The sequence below is a fragment of the Prenolepis imparis genome, unplaced genomic scaffold (assembly GCF_030444845.1).
Source record: "Prenolepis imparis isolate NDT839.2.m4 unplaced genomic scaffold, iyPreImpa1.0 SCAF_65, whole genome shotgun sequence".
NCBI classification, from domain to species: domain Eukaryota; kingdom Metazoa; phylum Arthropoda; class Insecta; order Hymenoptera; family Formicidae; genus Prenolepis; species Prenolepis imparis.
In genome coordinates this window covers 1-15,219 of record NW_028141223.1, presented here as the reverse complement: position 1 = coordinate 15,219, position 15,219 = coordinate 1, and the positions used below count along the sequence as shown (strand labels likewise).

Sequence of the window (15,219 nt, the reverse complement as noted above, 5' to 3'; positions counted from 1 at the left end):
CCGCACGTATTTACGGCCGATCCAAAACTCTCTGACAACCCCTTTTTGTTTTAAATCAACAACTTCTTAGTGACGTGCTCGGAGATGTCTTTCTTCCTTGCCAAACTTCTCGCCAGAATACATATACATCCGGCAGCCGGCAAATACGGGGACACAACAATATTATTATAATATATTCAATATTTGTTTAAAGTTATAAAAAATCACTAAAATTAATATTTTTTATCATAATTTTTTCTACAAAGAATTTATTACATAATTTTCATTAACCTAATATTAAAAAATATTTTTAAAATAAAAAATAATTTTATTTTTACATTATTTGTAAAGCCCCTTGCACAATGCCAGGCAATAGGCAATAGGAACAGGAAATAGAAAATCGTTTTCAATGAAGTAATATATAAACAAACTTTTGGTACCCCCATGGGCTCACCGTTGTCCTCCATCATTGCTGATATCGTTCTACAGGATCTTGAAAACAGAGCATTGGAATTATTAAAGTTCATTCCTTCCTTCTACATGCGTTATGTTGATGACATAGTACTTACTGTTCCTCCACCATTACATAATCATACTCTACAAGTATTTAACTCTTTCCATCCTCGCCTCCAATTCACTATTGAAATTAATAAGAACGGCAAATTAAGTTTTTTGGATTTACTACTAATACTGGATAATCACATCACATTCGATTGGTTTCACAAAACGACATTTTCTGGCAGATATCTTAATTTCCATTCACAACACCCAATGTGCCAAAAATTAGACATCATAATCGGCCTGGTCGACCGAGCAATATACCTATCTCATCCATCATATCAAAAAAATCTGGAACTATGCATCACGGTTCTGCTTAACAATGACTACCCGTTGGACCTTGTATTTGAAACAATGCGTAAAAGATTACATTACATTTGTAATCACCATACCAACACTGATAACACCACATGTAAGCAGAGCGAGGAACGGGTTTTCTTCTTCCCTATACCATATACATACCTATCATATCGGAACAATTCAAAACGGTCACGAATAAAATAAATGCTAGAATCGCATACACTGGCTTAAACAAAATGCGCCATTTTATAAAAGTCAATAAAGACCCTATAAAAAACAACAATTGCAGTAATATAGTATACAAGATTGAATGCAAAAATTGTAACGCGTCTTATATGGGTCAGACATATAGACAACTAAATACAAGAATTAAAGAACACCGAAATCATATTAAAAGAAATACCGCAAATCGCTCTATAATCTCTGACCATAGATTAACATTAAATCACGATTTTAAGTGGGACGAGGTAAAAATATTAGATAACGAACCGGCTCTTGGAAAAAGATTGGTATCTGAAATGCTATTCATAAAAAGACAAAAGAATAGCCTAAATCTACAAACAAATACGGAATTTTTGCCGGATAGTTATCTGTCTCTAATAAATAGACTCCCGAAAATATGAAATCCTTTATAACGTTTTGTCTTGCATGTTTGTTCTCGGTTAATTTATCTTCTTTTCATTTTAATTATCAGCTTGTTGGATCTTATACTCATCTTCAGACCTTTATAATAATAATTTTATCCCGACATTTTATTACTCTCATACCTCATATACTTGGTTTATCTCCACAATATTAATCGTAAATTTATACTTAATTTTATCCGTTTGACCTCGTTATTTTAATTTTATTTTTAATTTAAATTTATTTACTATATAGTTCCATCACTACTCGTTTATATGTTTGACTTTATTATTATTATTTTACTTAACACATATATTGTTGATTTCTGCGTACGTGTTTTTGGTCGTTATTTATTTGTCATACATATTGAGCTCTTTATAGCTACCAAACAGTTTAGCCTTGTCATTAGTCATACGTTTGTAATCTGATCCTCACAACATATAGACGGATCCACGGTGATTGTATGATAATGTGCAACTCCACCAAAGATGAGATTCAAATATCTGTAAGTTTATACATACCGAAGCATTGTAAATTTCTAACACTACCGATTGCAATAATAAGGTCTTCATCTCAGATATGGCGACATAGAATATTTAATTCTCTCGTCTTGGGTCCAACAACCCCGGAGAGAAGCCGTTATTGAAGATGATCCCGTTGAATTATCCACCATTATTTCGACTTGAACATGTCACTTACCAATAGCTTACTTATTCAATTATTGTATCACGGTTTAAATTATGCGCTGAGAAAGGCTAAAAAAAAGAGCCGAAACGTTCGCCAATTTTTTATAAATGTTCAATGTATATTTAGACTCACATTAAATGTGATGAAATATTGATATGTTTATTTCATTTGACAAGTGCTGCGCCCCAATAACTGCGCTAGAGCTCTCATAGCCAAATCTTATATAGATTGTTTTATGTTTAATTTAAGCAGAGCCATATAGATTGGTTTGTGAAGTCTACCAATCTAATTAATTTCGTTAGTTATATATAAAATATTTAATTAAAAATATATTTTTGTAATATCAAATTTATAATTAATAATTAATCACTTAATAATTTCATTTCGATCAATCTTATATAAAGAAATGTCTCATCAATAAATCAGCAACAATTTCATGAATAAAGCTTCATATAATAATAAATGTAATAATAAATGTATATTTCTAACATATTGGTTTGTAATTATTCGTTAATCTTGCGAAAGAGTAAGCAAAGAAATTTGAAAGATCTGTGGTATTTACTATAAGCAAAGAGGACCGTCGTATTTTGATAAAATATAACGGGGGTGGTGGCGAGTTCTTTGCTTTTTTATTTTAAGATGTTTGAATAAATATATACTACAAAAAAAAAACTGATATAACAAAAAAAAATATTTTTTTAAAAAAAGGTAAAAAAAGGGCACCAAGTTTACGTGTCATGTAAAAAGTGTTATACAAAAACAATGTTTTTAAATTATTGTAAAAAAACATATTTCTATAAAAAATAATGTTATCAAAAAATTGCGCGAAATAAATTTTATAAAAAAAGAATTTGTCTTATTATTTTAAATATTTAAAAAAACTACTCAGCTAAATATAAATGTGTATTAATTTTGCAAATTATTATCTGATCTGAATATAAAATTTATCACAGAATTACCATTGTATTTTTATGAATGATGTTATCTGCATTATCAAAACGATTTAGACCCGGCATTGAAAGGATTCAAATAACGAACAAAAACTTGGCGTGCCCGGGTCGGGGCACATATGTACATATGTATTATTACAATTATCGACTTTAATTAATACACAGTAAATATTCGCATCCCCTACGATCCATCAAAGTTTTATCTATACGAAAATATTGTTGTGTGAATTGAAAAAGAAAATATAACTATAAGAATTGATAGAATAGCAAATCTCTTCGTGATAGTCAAAAAACAATTATCGCAATTATTTTAAAAGATCATCTAGTGTTTATAGGAATAAATCAAGCATAAGGCACTTTGTGATTTTGATAAATATTCGCTGTTCTTTTCTAAGTTTATGCGACTTCGTCAATACGTCCAGTATATTGTAAACAAGTTCAAATGACACGACGCAGTTGCCGAACGACGAAAACTCTCAAGCGACACTTGAAGGCGAGGAGAAACGTCTCTAACGTCGTCATGGAGACATTTACATACTTGGGTATTCATGCAAAGGAAACTTTCGTCAGCACATTACAGGATCCGGAATTGTTGCGCGTGAATACGCGATATTGTCGGCAAAGAGACGTCACGGAGGAGAGACATTGTGCGTTAATGCGAATAAATGGGTGTGTATTTACAATCGCGAGGATTTGATGCAAATTGTGAGAAATTATGTCTTACGACACATGTAATTGGAGATCTTTGTTTAATCTTTACATACGAAGCTGAAGGCGTTCATTTCCGCGCGTCACATCGTAAATATTATCTGATTGGCGAATAATTCTTACCAATTTTCTACCAGTAGATCAAGAATTATCGTTACTCGATAGTACATTTACGTCTTAATTTGGTCTCGATTTTTTTCCGAAATTTGTCGCAAGAGTCACCTCGTTTCTCAATCGCATCGAGTAATCGATTCGTGCGAATGAAATGAAATGAATGAGATATTCTCCTTTTCTCTTCTCGCGCCGATCTCTTTGCAGGATTGTTGTCGTCTCTGTGCTACCGAGCCGAATCATTGCTTCAATTATTTACAAGATTTTCCCGTGGCGGATTAAAGCGATACCGTCTCCGCGATACTCACTCTTCCCCGCTTCTTTGAGAAATCTTCCCGCTTCCTTTTTCACTCGATCCATATCTTCCTTCTTCTCCTCGCTCCTATAAAGCCTAATCCAATCACGATGAAACGAGGTGTTCGTTCAACTGTAATTGCGCGATAATGGATATTGCTATTCAAGGTGTTTCTCGCATTGAATAACAAATCTCATCGTTATTTTGCTAGCGGTAAAAATCCCGAAGAGTGATGTGGTTCGTCGTTATACGTGTAAGAAAAATTGTTTTAGAATTGAGTGGCTCGATGAGAGAATAAATTCAACCTTTTCTACAAAATAAAAAAAGATTATATGCAACATGTTAAATATGATATATAAAAAGCATGATGTAGAGACTAAAGATACATTTTATATAAATACAAGATACTTAGGGACATTTAATTGTAACGTTGTATTATCAAAAAGCACTCGTTTAATTTATTTATGCTTATTCTCTGCAGCCTACTGGTCCCTTATTACTTCAACTAGCGTTTCGGACCGCGCTTCGCGCGGTCCTCAAAGCTTCTATATATAACCCTTTTTTTAAATTTTTATAATTCTTTTTAAATTTTATTTTTTTATCCTTCATTTACTGATTTTCTCGAAAATGTTATCAAAGTGTTGTTTTTTTTCTGGGATGAACATAATTTGTTTTTCCACTAATTTAAATATTACAAATATTATAAATATTTTATTTAGCATATATTTTATATATTTTTTATTATTTATAAAGATTTTTTTTTACGGTTTAATTATTCACCGTTCACCCGCTATATTATTAGCTCTCATACAATTTTCAAATTATTTAATTTATAAAATCTCTCTGTAAACGACATTTCTCGTAAAAGATTTTGTATTTTCCTCAATGAGATGTCCTTGATTGCTTAATTCATCTTAATTTTCACATTTTGCCTTTTTGTTACTCTTGAGAATGCTACATAGAATTGACCATGAGCAAATACAGGATGTTGAAAAAGTTCCAAATCATTTGTATTGAAATCGATCTTTGGAATGAATACAATCTGACCTCGGGCAGGACCAGTCAGAACCTCCGCATAAATAAGATTAGGTTTCAATTCAGTAACAATGAATTTTGTGCCATTGCATAGTCCTTTACGAATCTTGTGCCATTGCATAATCCTTTCTTAGTATTTAACGATAGTCTATTCATGTAAAAAAATTTATCCGGATATCTTAAAATTTACGAAAGTTAAAACCATAACAAATATTTCTCAAAAAATTTAAAATTTTATAAAAAATAAAACATTGTATGAATTTTTATAAAAATAACATTAAATAAAAGTGTTGTACTACTTTACTTGTATGCCAAATTGGAGCGCTGCAAGTCAAACAGTTCTTGAGATATTTAAATTTAAAAAAATGTCGGTGGACACATACACACAAACACACATACAAACATTTAAAAAAATGTTATTTTTCGATGTTTTTGAACATTCTGAACGCATTAGCATAGAAATCTGGAAAACAATTTTTTTCACGAAAACTAAGCTTCCTCTGTAATATATAAAAAAAAAATTTTTTTTAAACCCACGTGTTCATCCCCGAAAAATTTGCAAAATTTTAGTTTGATCAATAAATGCGCCCGCTCGTGGGTGGGTGATTGGGGGTGTAAAATTAAAAAAAAAACACATCGTCGCCATCCCCGAAAAATTTACAAAATTTTGGTACCAATTTCGAGAAAATCGGTCCATAAATGCACGCGCGCGTGGGTGGGTGCGTGAATGGGTGGGAGGGAATGTAAAACTTTTAAAAAACCAAATAGTATCCATCCCCGAAAAATTTGCCAAATTTTAGTACCAATTTTGATAAAATCGGTCAATAAATGTGTGAGTGCGTGGATGGGTGCGTAAATGGGTGGGTGGGAGTGTAAAACTTTTAAAAAACCAAATAGTATCCATCCCCGAAAAATTTGCACAATTTTGATACCAATTTCGAGAAAATCGGTCCATAAATGCGCATGCGCGTGGGTGGATGCGTGGGTGTATAAAAATTAAAAAAAACCCACACAGCAGTCACCGCCGAAAAATTTGCGAAATTTTGGTACCAATTTCGAGAAGATCGATCCACAAATGTGGAAGTAGTTCGCGGTCAGACAGACAGACAGACGGCACTTATATATAGAGATAAATATAAGGATGCTCCTTGTTTAACGGCAATAAATCGGATCCGGGTGTAATTTCGTAAGCTTTATCGGCAAAATCGACGAGATTCGCATTTATTGATATTGAATTATGAATGCGTCAAGCGAGCGTGACGCGATCAACCGAAGGTGTCAATGGAACGATAAAAAAGAGAAAGAGAGGAGAAGGGGGAAGAAGAAGAGAGCTTGCATGCAGCGTGTCGCAACCGATCCCACATCGTAGTATTTTATTAATGATAAAATATAAAATAAAATTACAGATAATGTTATCTTTTAAGATTTTATTAGAGAATTTGACCAGAATGCCACTCGTTATTCCAGAGATTTAGCTCTGTAAATTAAATTATGACGCATTCTTTAGTATATTATGCTTCTTTAATTTATCGAATGGTACAATGATCTTTTTGCTTCTTCGCTGTTTCTGTTAGTATAGGAATAATCTTTCAATTTTATGAAATGCATATCTCTTGGAGAAAGATAAAAATATTTTTTAACTAAATTTTTCAGATTGTGTATTTGAGAACTTAGAGCTTGATAAAAAAAAGCAATACCATTTAATATTATCAAACATTCATTTCGTGAGTGATTGACCTCTCTCACATAAAAAATCTCTTCTTTAAAATATCAAAATAAGAATTTGATGCGGGGGAAAGGAAAAATATACAATGATAAATTACAAAGGACCACAAGAAAATTTTTTTGTTTTGTTTCTGAAACTAGAGTAGATGTTTCTTATAGATTTTGGGTCCCTGAATCCGAATCTGTAACCCGTTTTACTCTATCACGTCTAGTTTTTTAGATAATCGTAAAATGAAGCGAAAAAAATGTTAAAAATGGAAGAAAATAAAGGTTTTTTTAAATAACTTTTTTTTTCTAAAAATATGTGAACGAAAATTTAAATTGTTTTGATATATGGGTGATTCTACAAAAATAGTAATTTTTTGCGGCTCTTGTATTTTTATACTTAAATTAACATTAAATTGGATTTTATTTTGAATTAAAATGAAGATAATACTTGAATACATATAGACATATAATAAAAAAGAGGTAAAGTAATGTTTTTATTTTCAAAACTTATCTTATAAATAAGAAATTCTCAGTTCCCTGGTGTGTCACAAACCCAGAATGCAAATTATAATACATTGTCACAAAATAATTTTAAAATTATATAAAATTTTTATGTGTGATAACTAATTTACATTAGTCACTGATATCAACAACTGTATTATTTATGTTATTTAATTTTATTTTATTAATAAACAACGTTATTAAACTTTGTCTCAAGATTTAATTTTCAGTCCCCTGACATTAAAATTATTTGCATTGTAAAGATGTAAAGTCATATACGGTCTCAGCGAAATAGCTATTTGTACCGAATGAATGAGTTTGAAGTAAAGTTAACGTACGTCAGTCATTTTTATTTATTTTTATTTTTATTAATTTCATTTCGCGTGATTTGTTATAATGAATACGTGTTGGATCAGTCAACTTCTCAGTCCCCTGGTAAGTGTTATGTTAAAAGTTTATTGTTTTTATTAACTTTCATTTAATGTGTAAATTATATATAAGTTTAACTTTTAAGTTTTCCTCAACTATTTAAACCTCTATATAATTCAAACAAGATATTTTTCATTTATAAACCTCAAAATTATCAGTCCCCTGGTTCTCAGTCCCCTGGTTTTCAGTCCCTATTCTCAGTTCCTTGGAAAATAATATGACAGGAGACTAGGCACTAACCGGGAGATTGATAAATGTATATTAAAACGAATGTATCTTTGTATTTAAAGAGCGTTTCGCATTGTTTCTTGAAAGTTATTGGCAATTATTTTATTATTTTACTTACTTATTCAATATTCTCCTATGAAAGAAATTTTGTGATTGCAACTGCAGATTTTTTTTTTGTAAAAATGATACCAGTTTTTAATTTCAATATAAATTTTTAAATATTTATTCGTTAATTTTTTTATTTAAATCTTAGTTTCTTGGAAATCTTTCCAGTCTCCTGACCATAAGTTTTGGAAAAATGCTCATAAAATCTTAAATACATATTTTATTGACTGGCCGCTTTTATAACTATAATAACATACCTAGTTTCACATCATATGCCAGTTATAATCCATCAAATATATTAAAAAGGATGTGGACAAAAATAATGTCAAATAATTCCTATTTTTGTAGAATCACCCATATGCAAATGGAAATCTATCGATTTGGTTTATTAAAAACCATTTTTGTATAATTGGCGGAAGGGCGACTAATGTGAAGTTGGCCCCCAAAACTTTTGAATAACTTTCATAGGACAAAATTTCTTTTTATATAGTTGGAACTAGGGTAGGTGTTTCTAATAGATTTTAGTTCCAATTATATTTAAAAAAAAATTTGTCCTATAAAAGTTATTCAAAAAATTTTGGGGGTCAATTACACATTAGTCCCCCCCCCTTCCGCCATTTGTATAAAAATGGTTTTCAATTAACCAAATGGATAGATTTTCATTTACATATTACAAAACAATTTGAATTTACGTTTACATACCTCTGAAAAAAAAGTTATTAAAAAAAAAACTTTGTTTCCTTCCATTTTTTACAAATTTTTCACTCTATTTTATGATTATCTAGAAAACTAGACGTGATGGAGTAAAACGGGTTACAGATTCGGATTCAGGGACCCAAAATCTATAAGAAACATCTACTCTAGTTTCAGAACCAAAACAAACATTTTTTTTGTGGTCCTGTGTTACCTTTGATAATAGTATGGACTAAGTTTTAATGACGCACGTGAAATAAATTAGTAAGGCCGATTCTACAATAGGTGTAGTAAGCCCTAAGCCTTAAAAAATTGACCAATTACAGTCCAATATTCTCCTCATACTTGACTGTAATTGATCAATTTCTTAACGCTTAGGGCTTACTACACCTATTGTAGACCCGGCCTAAACGATGATTCTGAAATATTTCGATTGAAAGCTTGTCAAGTCAATATTTAATCCTTTTCGAAATGTTTCGAAATAAAGATAGCCTGTTACATTTCACCACGAATTTGTTCAAACAATGCATTATTTACAAAACGATTGACGGATGATCGATCACAATTGCAATATCACGTAAATTATTTTTTTTATCAACATAGCATCCAGATTTAGAATGCTCTTGTCATATATCTTATCTAATTCTGTTGTGTATATTTTTATCTTTCTTCTTCCCCCCTTTTTTGATAACTATCATTTATATACATATATCATTTATTTTATTTTGTTTTATTTACTGATAAATGTTATGAAATTTTGACCGCGTAGCATAGTCTGTGGTCGTTGATCCATTCCTTCGATTTGAACTCGCAGAGGCGCCGATGCGATAACTGTGCATACATACACACGTGCACGTGTGCGGTCGCGTTTTATTATACAGGGTGATGAAAAAGTATGGAAACCTTGAAAATTCTCGAAAAATATAAGTTTTACAGAAAAGTGTTTCGGATAAAAGTTGTAGGGTTTTAAGTGGCACATTACATAGCAATATTATTATGATTTTGAAGAGTGTTGTCACGGTCACGTGAAGATCACTTTCAATTTCTTAAATGGAACCCACTATTTTTTATTACATATTCTTGTAGCTTATTTCGAAAGCTTTCCAAAACATATAATTAAGTTATTTTTTATTAAATACTTTCCGAATTATAAGGCTTAAAGTTTATAGTAGTTTGACATAAAAAATAAAATATCTTGTGAAATATTTAGTTTTCGGTAATCTTACCTTAATACTTTTATGCACATAATAATGAGACCAACCATTGGTGTGAAGAAAACACATAATTGATTTTTAAAAAATAGGTTGCAATTTATATACTTTTTTTATAAAATATAAATGATTATATCAAAATAAACGGGGTGAAAGGCTATATAGAGCCAGCACAGGAGGTGGAGCACAAATAAAAAGGAAAATTAGAAGAAAGGTTTTTTTAATAAAAACAAATTCTATATATAGATTACAAAAGAACGTACGTTTCGATCCACTTTTTGAACTATATTCAGCGTTGAATATATAAATGTGACAGATTAACATAACGTAACGTAACAAGGTAACATAACAAGAAAGTAGTTGCAAATATCATTATATAAATATGTATTCAAGAAAGAAATAGAAGAATCTACATTTTGCAATGTATACTACATACATGTGATATGCAATACTACTTATATGTGATGTTCTATATTTCTTTCACAATAATAACTACTATCTTGTTACGCTGCCATCCTATGCTACTATTTCTTTCATAAGTATATAATTGTTAATATAAAATAAAGAAACAGTATATTTTGCATATATGTCCGTATTCTAATGATTTAAATATGTTTTACATTACAGATACAGAATGAGGACATTGTAATCTTTTGAAATAGTACTAGAGTTGCTCAAAAAGTAATGCCCTACATTATTTTTCAGAATATTTATTCAACAATTTATACACAATATACATGGTAATCTCAATCAACTTCTATTGCTTTATGCCAGTACGATACATTATATGTATTTACTTGCCTTTACTGTACCAACTTTTGTCCTTTCCACGTAACCATGTTTTCACATTTAAATCACGCCCTCTTTATCTTGCGAACCTTATTTCGCGAAGTGCATTTAATTAAGTGGTTCAAAAAGTTAAATATTGGAAGCTATCGCTAAACTGTGTTAAACATATAATTTAAAGATCTCTGCGAAACAAGATTGGGAAGATGATGAGGGGATGATTAAAGCTGCGATGACATGGTTACGTAGAAAAAACAAGAGTTGATACAGTAAAAGCATACATATACTTGTACCATGCTGGTATAAGGTTATAGAAGTTGATTGAGATTATATTCAAAAATAATATATATTTAAAAAGAAGAAATATCCATGTATGTTTAAAAACATTACAAACCTGTTTAATAAATAGTTTCTGAAAAAATGGCATTATTTGAGCAACCCTAGTAAATCTAAATCATATACAAAAATGAATGATATCCCTATAAAAACTTACCTTTAAAAAAAGGTAACCTTTAAAAACAGGCGCCTAGTATGGGCACGCCAGTAGTGAAAAATTACCCATTGCAAACCCATGTAGAATCATATGAAAAATTATCCATTGCAAACCCATGTAGAATCGTACTACAAAAGTAATGATATAAAAAAATTGCTCGCCAAGTGAAAGTAGAAACTTTTGTACCAGTGGAAAATTTAAGTTGCAAACCTATAGAGTCGTATAATGAACCAGTGAAAAATTTAAGTTGCAAACCCATGTAGAATCGTATAATTATAGACCTCTCTTCACGCTGAAAGTTGCAAACCCATGTAGAATCATAACAAAAAAATAAGACAAAACACATAAGAAACAGAATAAAAAATTAATACAAACATTAAATATTATTAAAATTATTAAAATTAATACAATTAAAAAAAAATAAAAAAATGTTAATTAAAAAAACTAGGCACTGCTAAATTTCAAAATTAACTTTAACATATTGTTTAATTTAGCAGTGCCTAGTTTTTTTAATTAAAATTTTTTTATTTTTTTTATTTGTATTAATTTTAATAATTTTTTAATTTTTAATGTTTGTATTAATTTTTTATTCTGTTTTTTATGTGTTTTGTCTTATATTTTTTGTTATGATTCTACATGGGTTTGCAACTTTCAGCGTGAAGAGAGGTCTATAATTATACGATTGTACATGGGTTTGTAACTTAAATTTTTCACTGGTTATATTCACTTTAATTGTGTAAAAAGTTTTCGATATAGAAAAATATAATCATTTCTGTCGGTACGGCAGAACCATTTAGGATCCCCTTAATTCATTGTTCGAAACATTTTGATTGCGTTATTATGTTTTATATTTTGTTATCATCCACTTATTTTTCATCACGCAAGTGCTATGCAAGATGTAAGGTAATCTGGGACGTAAAAATGACAATACATATACATATATAAGAATTCGTAGTAACTTTATATATATATTTTTTTTTATAAATAATTTATAGTAAAAATGTTGTTTTAGATCATCTTTATTTAATGTTATCAATGTTGCTTCTTCGCGCTGGACACTGGTTTGATACGTGCAATTACGCGTTTGCCGATGGAACAGATAATTAATATAAAGTAATGATAAATAATACATGCTACGTAATATAATATGTACGTAACGAAAAGAAGTAATATTAATATAAGTCCTATTATGTCCCATAGTTGACTCTTGTACCAGGGCATATCTCGCGATTTGTTCCGAAGGTGCTGTGCTCCTTTATGACGTATGACGTGCTCGATCCACCAAATGGCATTGTTCAATGGATCGTACGGCACATCATGCAGTAAGTCGCGCAACTTCAGCATATTTTTCTTGTAACTAAAAGTAGAGAGATAGCACAAATAAATTAATTGCTCAAACATCTCAAAATTTGCTTCTATTTTCGAAAAATTTGCTTTCTATTTCTCAATTCGTTTATGTTTATAGGTTCTAGAAAATTTCGAGCTTTAATAGAGAAATTGAGTTCCTATTTTGTGCCCTGACAGTAAACGAACAGTTTTTCACTTAGAGATTTAAAAGAAATGCTTTTGAAAATTGTAGGTTAAATATTTCAAAAATGATCTAACTGCTTAAAATAACAAATAAAAGTTAGATTGAAAATTGAGATCAAAAGTAAAAAAAAATTTCGAGATATTGATAACTATAGGATATGTGCATATTTTTTAAAAGACGGATCCACGGCTGATAATAAAAAAAAACAAAGAAATTACCTAGATTTCGTAATGATCTCATATATAGCCTCTTTGAGCTCGTCTTCGGTCACGTCGGTGATGCTGAAGCTTTTTCCCGAACCATGATTTACCAGTTGCTTTACGTTATAGTGTTGATCGGCAATAACGGGGAAGCCAATTACAGGTACTCCATTTTCTATTGTTTCTTCGGTACTCTGTAAGCCTCCTTGATACATGAAAAGCCGTATGTTTGGATGTGCTAATAAAATAAACAGATAACTTTTATATAATCGATAATTTTCGACGGTATTACATACATTTTTATCTTTTTTCATGTGTCATTTATTTTTGTAAATTTATTTCTTAGATATCTTAAAGAAAAATTAGCCATTTTAATCTATTTATCAATATTCCATATAGAGATTTCATGCAATAAAAACTACAAACCTAGAATTTCATGCTGCCGCAACCACTTCCTCATAATAACATTGTTTGGTTTATTCGGGAAATCGGACTCAAACTTCCACACTATTTTGTAGGGTAATTTTTCAAAAACTGTACGAAACATGTCACGTCTTTCGATAGATAGAAAATTACCTCTTATATTGGAGCCTAAACTGAAATATATAAATCCTTCCTTCGCGTCATCCAATTCTTTCTGAAGGTCCTACAAAAATGCACACGTTCTGCTTTAATTAATTTTACTTTTTAATTTTATGTTGCAACATTGAGATAAAAGCAGTATCTGTATCATATTATATATTAGAAACATTTTGCAACAAAAATGTTACAACAATGGAAACTTTGTGTACGTATATGTATATTTGTATGCGTAGTATGTTTTCGTGCCAAACGTTTTAAGATGTTGCAGCTTAATATTAGCAGATGTTGCAACGACATTTTCTGTTTACGGTTTACATTGCTCTTATACGCACCTGTGGTAGACTATGGTTCTTCTGAGTGATTTGACGAGATCCTCTTATGGGAATGATTCCGGGAACGTATGCGTTTGGATGATGAAATGGATGATAATTCGCTAACAATAATGCCATATTTGAGGCAAGCTGATGAGCGGGCGGCACGGTGTCCCCAAAATGTTTCCTGACCATCTTCTGTTGCACGGGGATAATCTCATATCGATACCAGCATAATTGACGAATGCTGTAGTACGCGTTGAAGAAACGATCTATCAAATTCATATCTTCATCCAAATCATTCGCTAATAAATCCGGCAAATAAGCCCACGATATGGGATTTCCTGCGAGAAACACAATTACAATTGGTTGGGACATAATTGTACACACATATGCACGAATATTAAACATTCCGCTTACCGAATGTGTAATGATGAATAGCCATAAGCGGTACCGACGTGATTCCAATCAACGATGCGTTGAAGCGGTGCGATAGCGCATAAAATGCGTCGTAAACTAGAGATTCGACTATGATCAAGTCAAACTTTCCGGTGTAGTTGGATGATATTAGCTGTTGCATGACTGGATTGGATAGTGCACTATCGGTCATTTCTTCATTACGTTGATAGAAATGATTCAGAATCGGCCATATCCCTAATTTAGTATACGCAAATACGTCCACGTTCTCGTTCACTTTGTAAGAGGAATAATTCAACTTTACTTCGGTGTAATTCTGAAGAGACGAATTGTTCATGGGAGCCGGCGTAAAAACTGTCAACTCATGTCCTCTACGAGCCACTTCCTCCATTACCGGTCTGAAGGCCACCTATAAAGTTGTGAAGATTAGTATAATTATATCGTTTAATATTTACCGATTTCTGGAGCTATGAAAAGTAATAAGCGATATATTTGAGGCCTATAATTATACACAATATGCACCTAAATTATAATCTTGATATCTTTTAGAAAGAGACATGGAGCTTTTGTAGTCATAATCGGAAAATATTTAATATATACAATTATTTTCATAAAATGCTACAATATATCATAGAGGTATCATAAAATCGTAAAATTTTATCACATAGATTCTTTTTAGATATTTCTCAAATAATTTAGAATACTTTATTTTGCTGTAAAATAAATTTGATAATCGTTGATATAATCAGTCAGGAAAAACGGATTTTATTTT

General features: G+C 30.8%; 1 protein-coding gene across 1 annotated transcript; it reads right to left on the bottom strand.

The window, feature by feature from the left end:
- Positions 1-12,438: 12,438 nt before the first annotated feature.
- On the bottom strand, positions 12,439-14,856 carry LOC145947311 (UDP-glycosyltransferase UGT5-like; the record flags this gene model as incomplete). Its single annotated transcript, XM_083057117.1, has 5 exons — positions 12,439-12,763; positions 13,156-13,375; positions 13,564-13,783; positions 14,052-14,374; positions 14,451-14,856. Coding segments are annotated over 5 exons (1,494 nt in total), but the record flags the coding sequence as incomplete, so codon positions are not given.
- Positions 14,857-15,219: the final 363 nt, after the last annotated feature.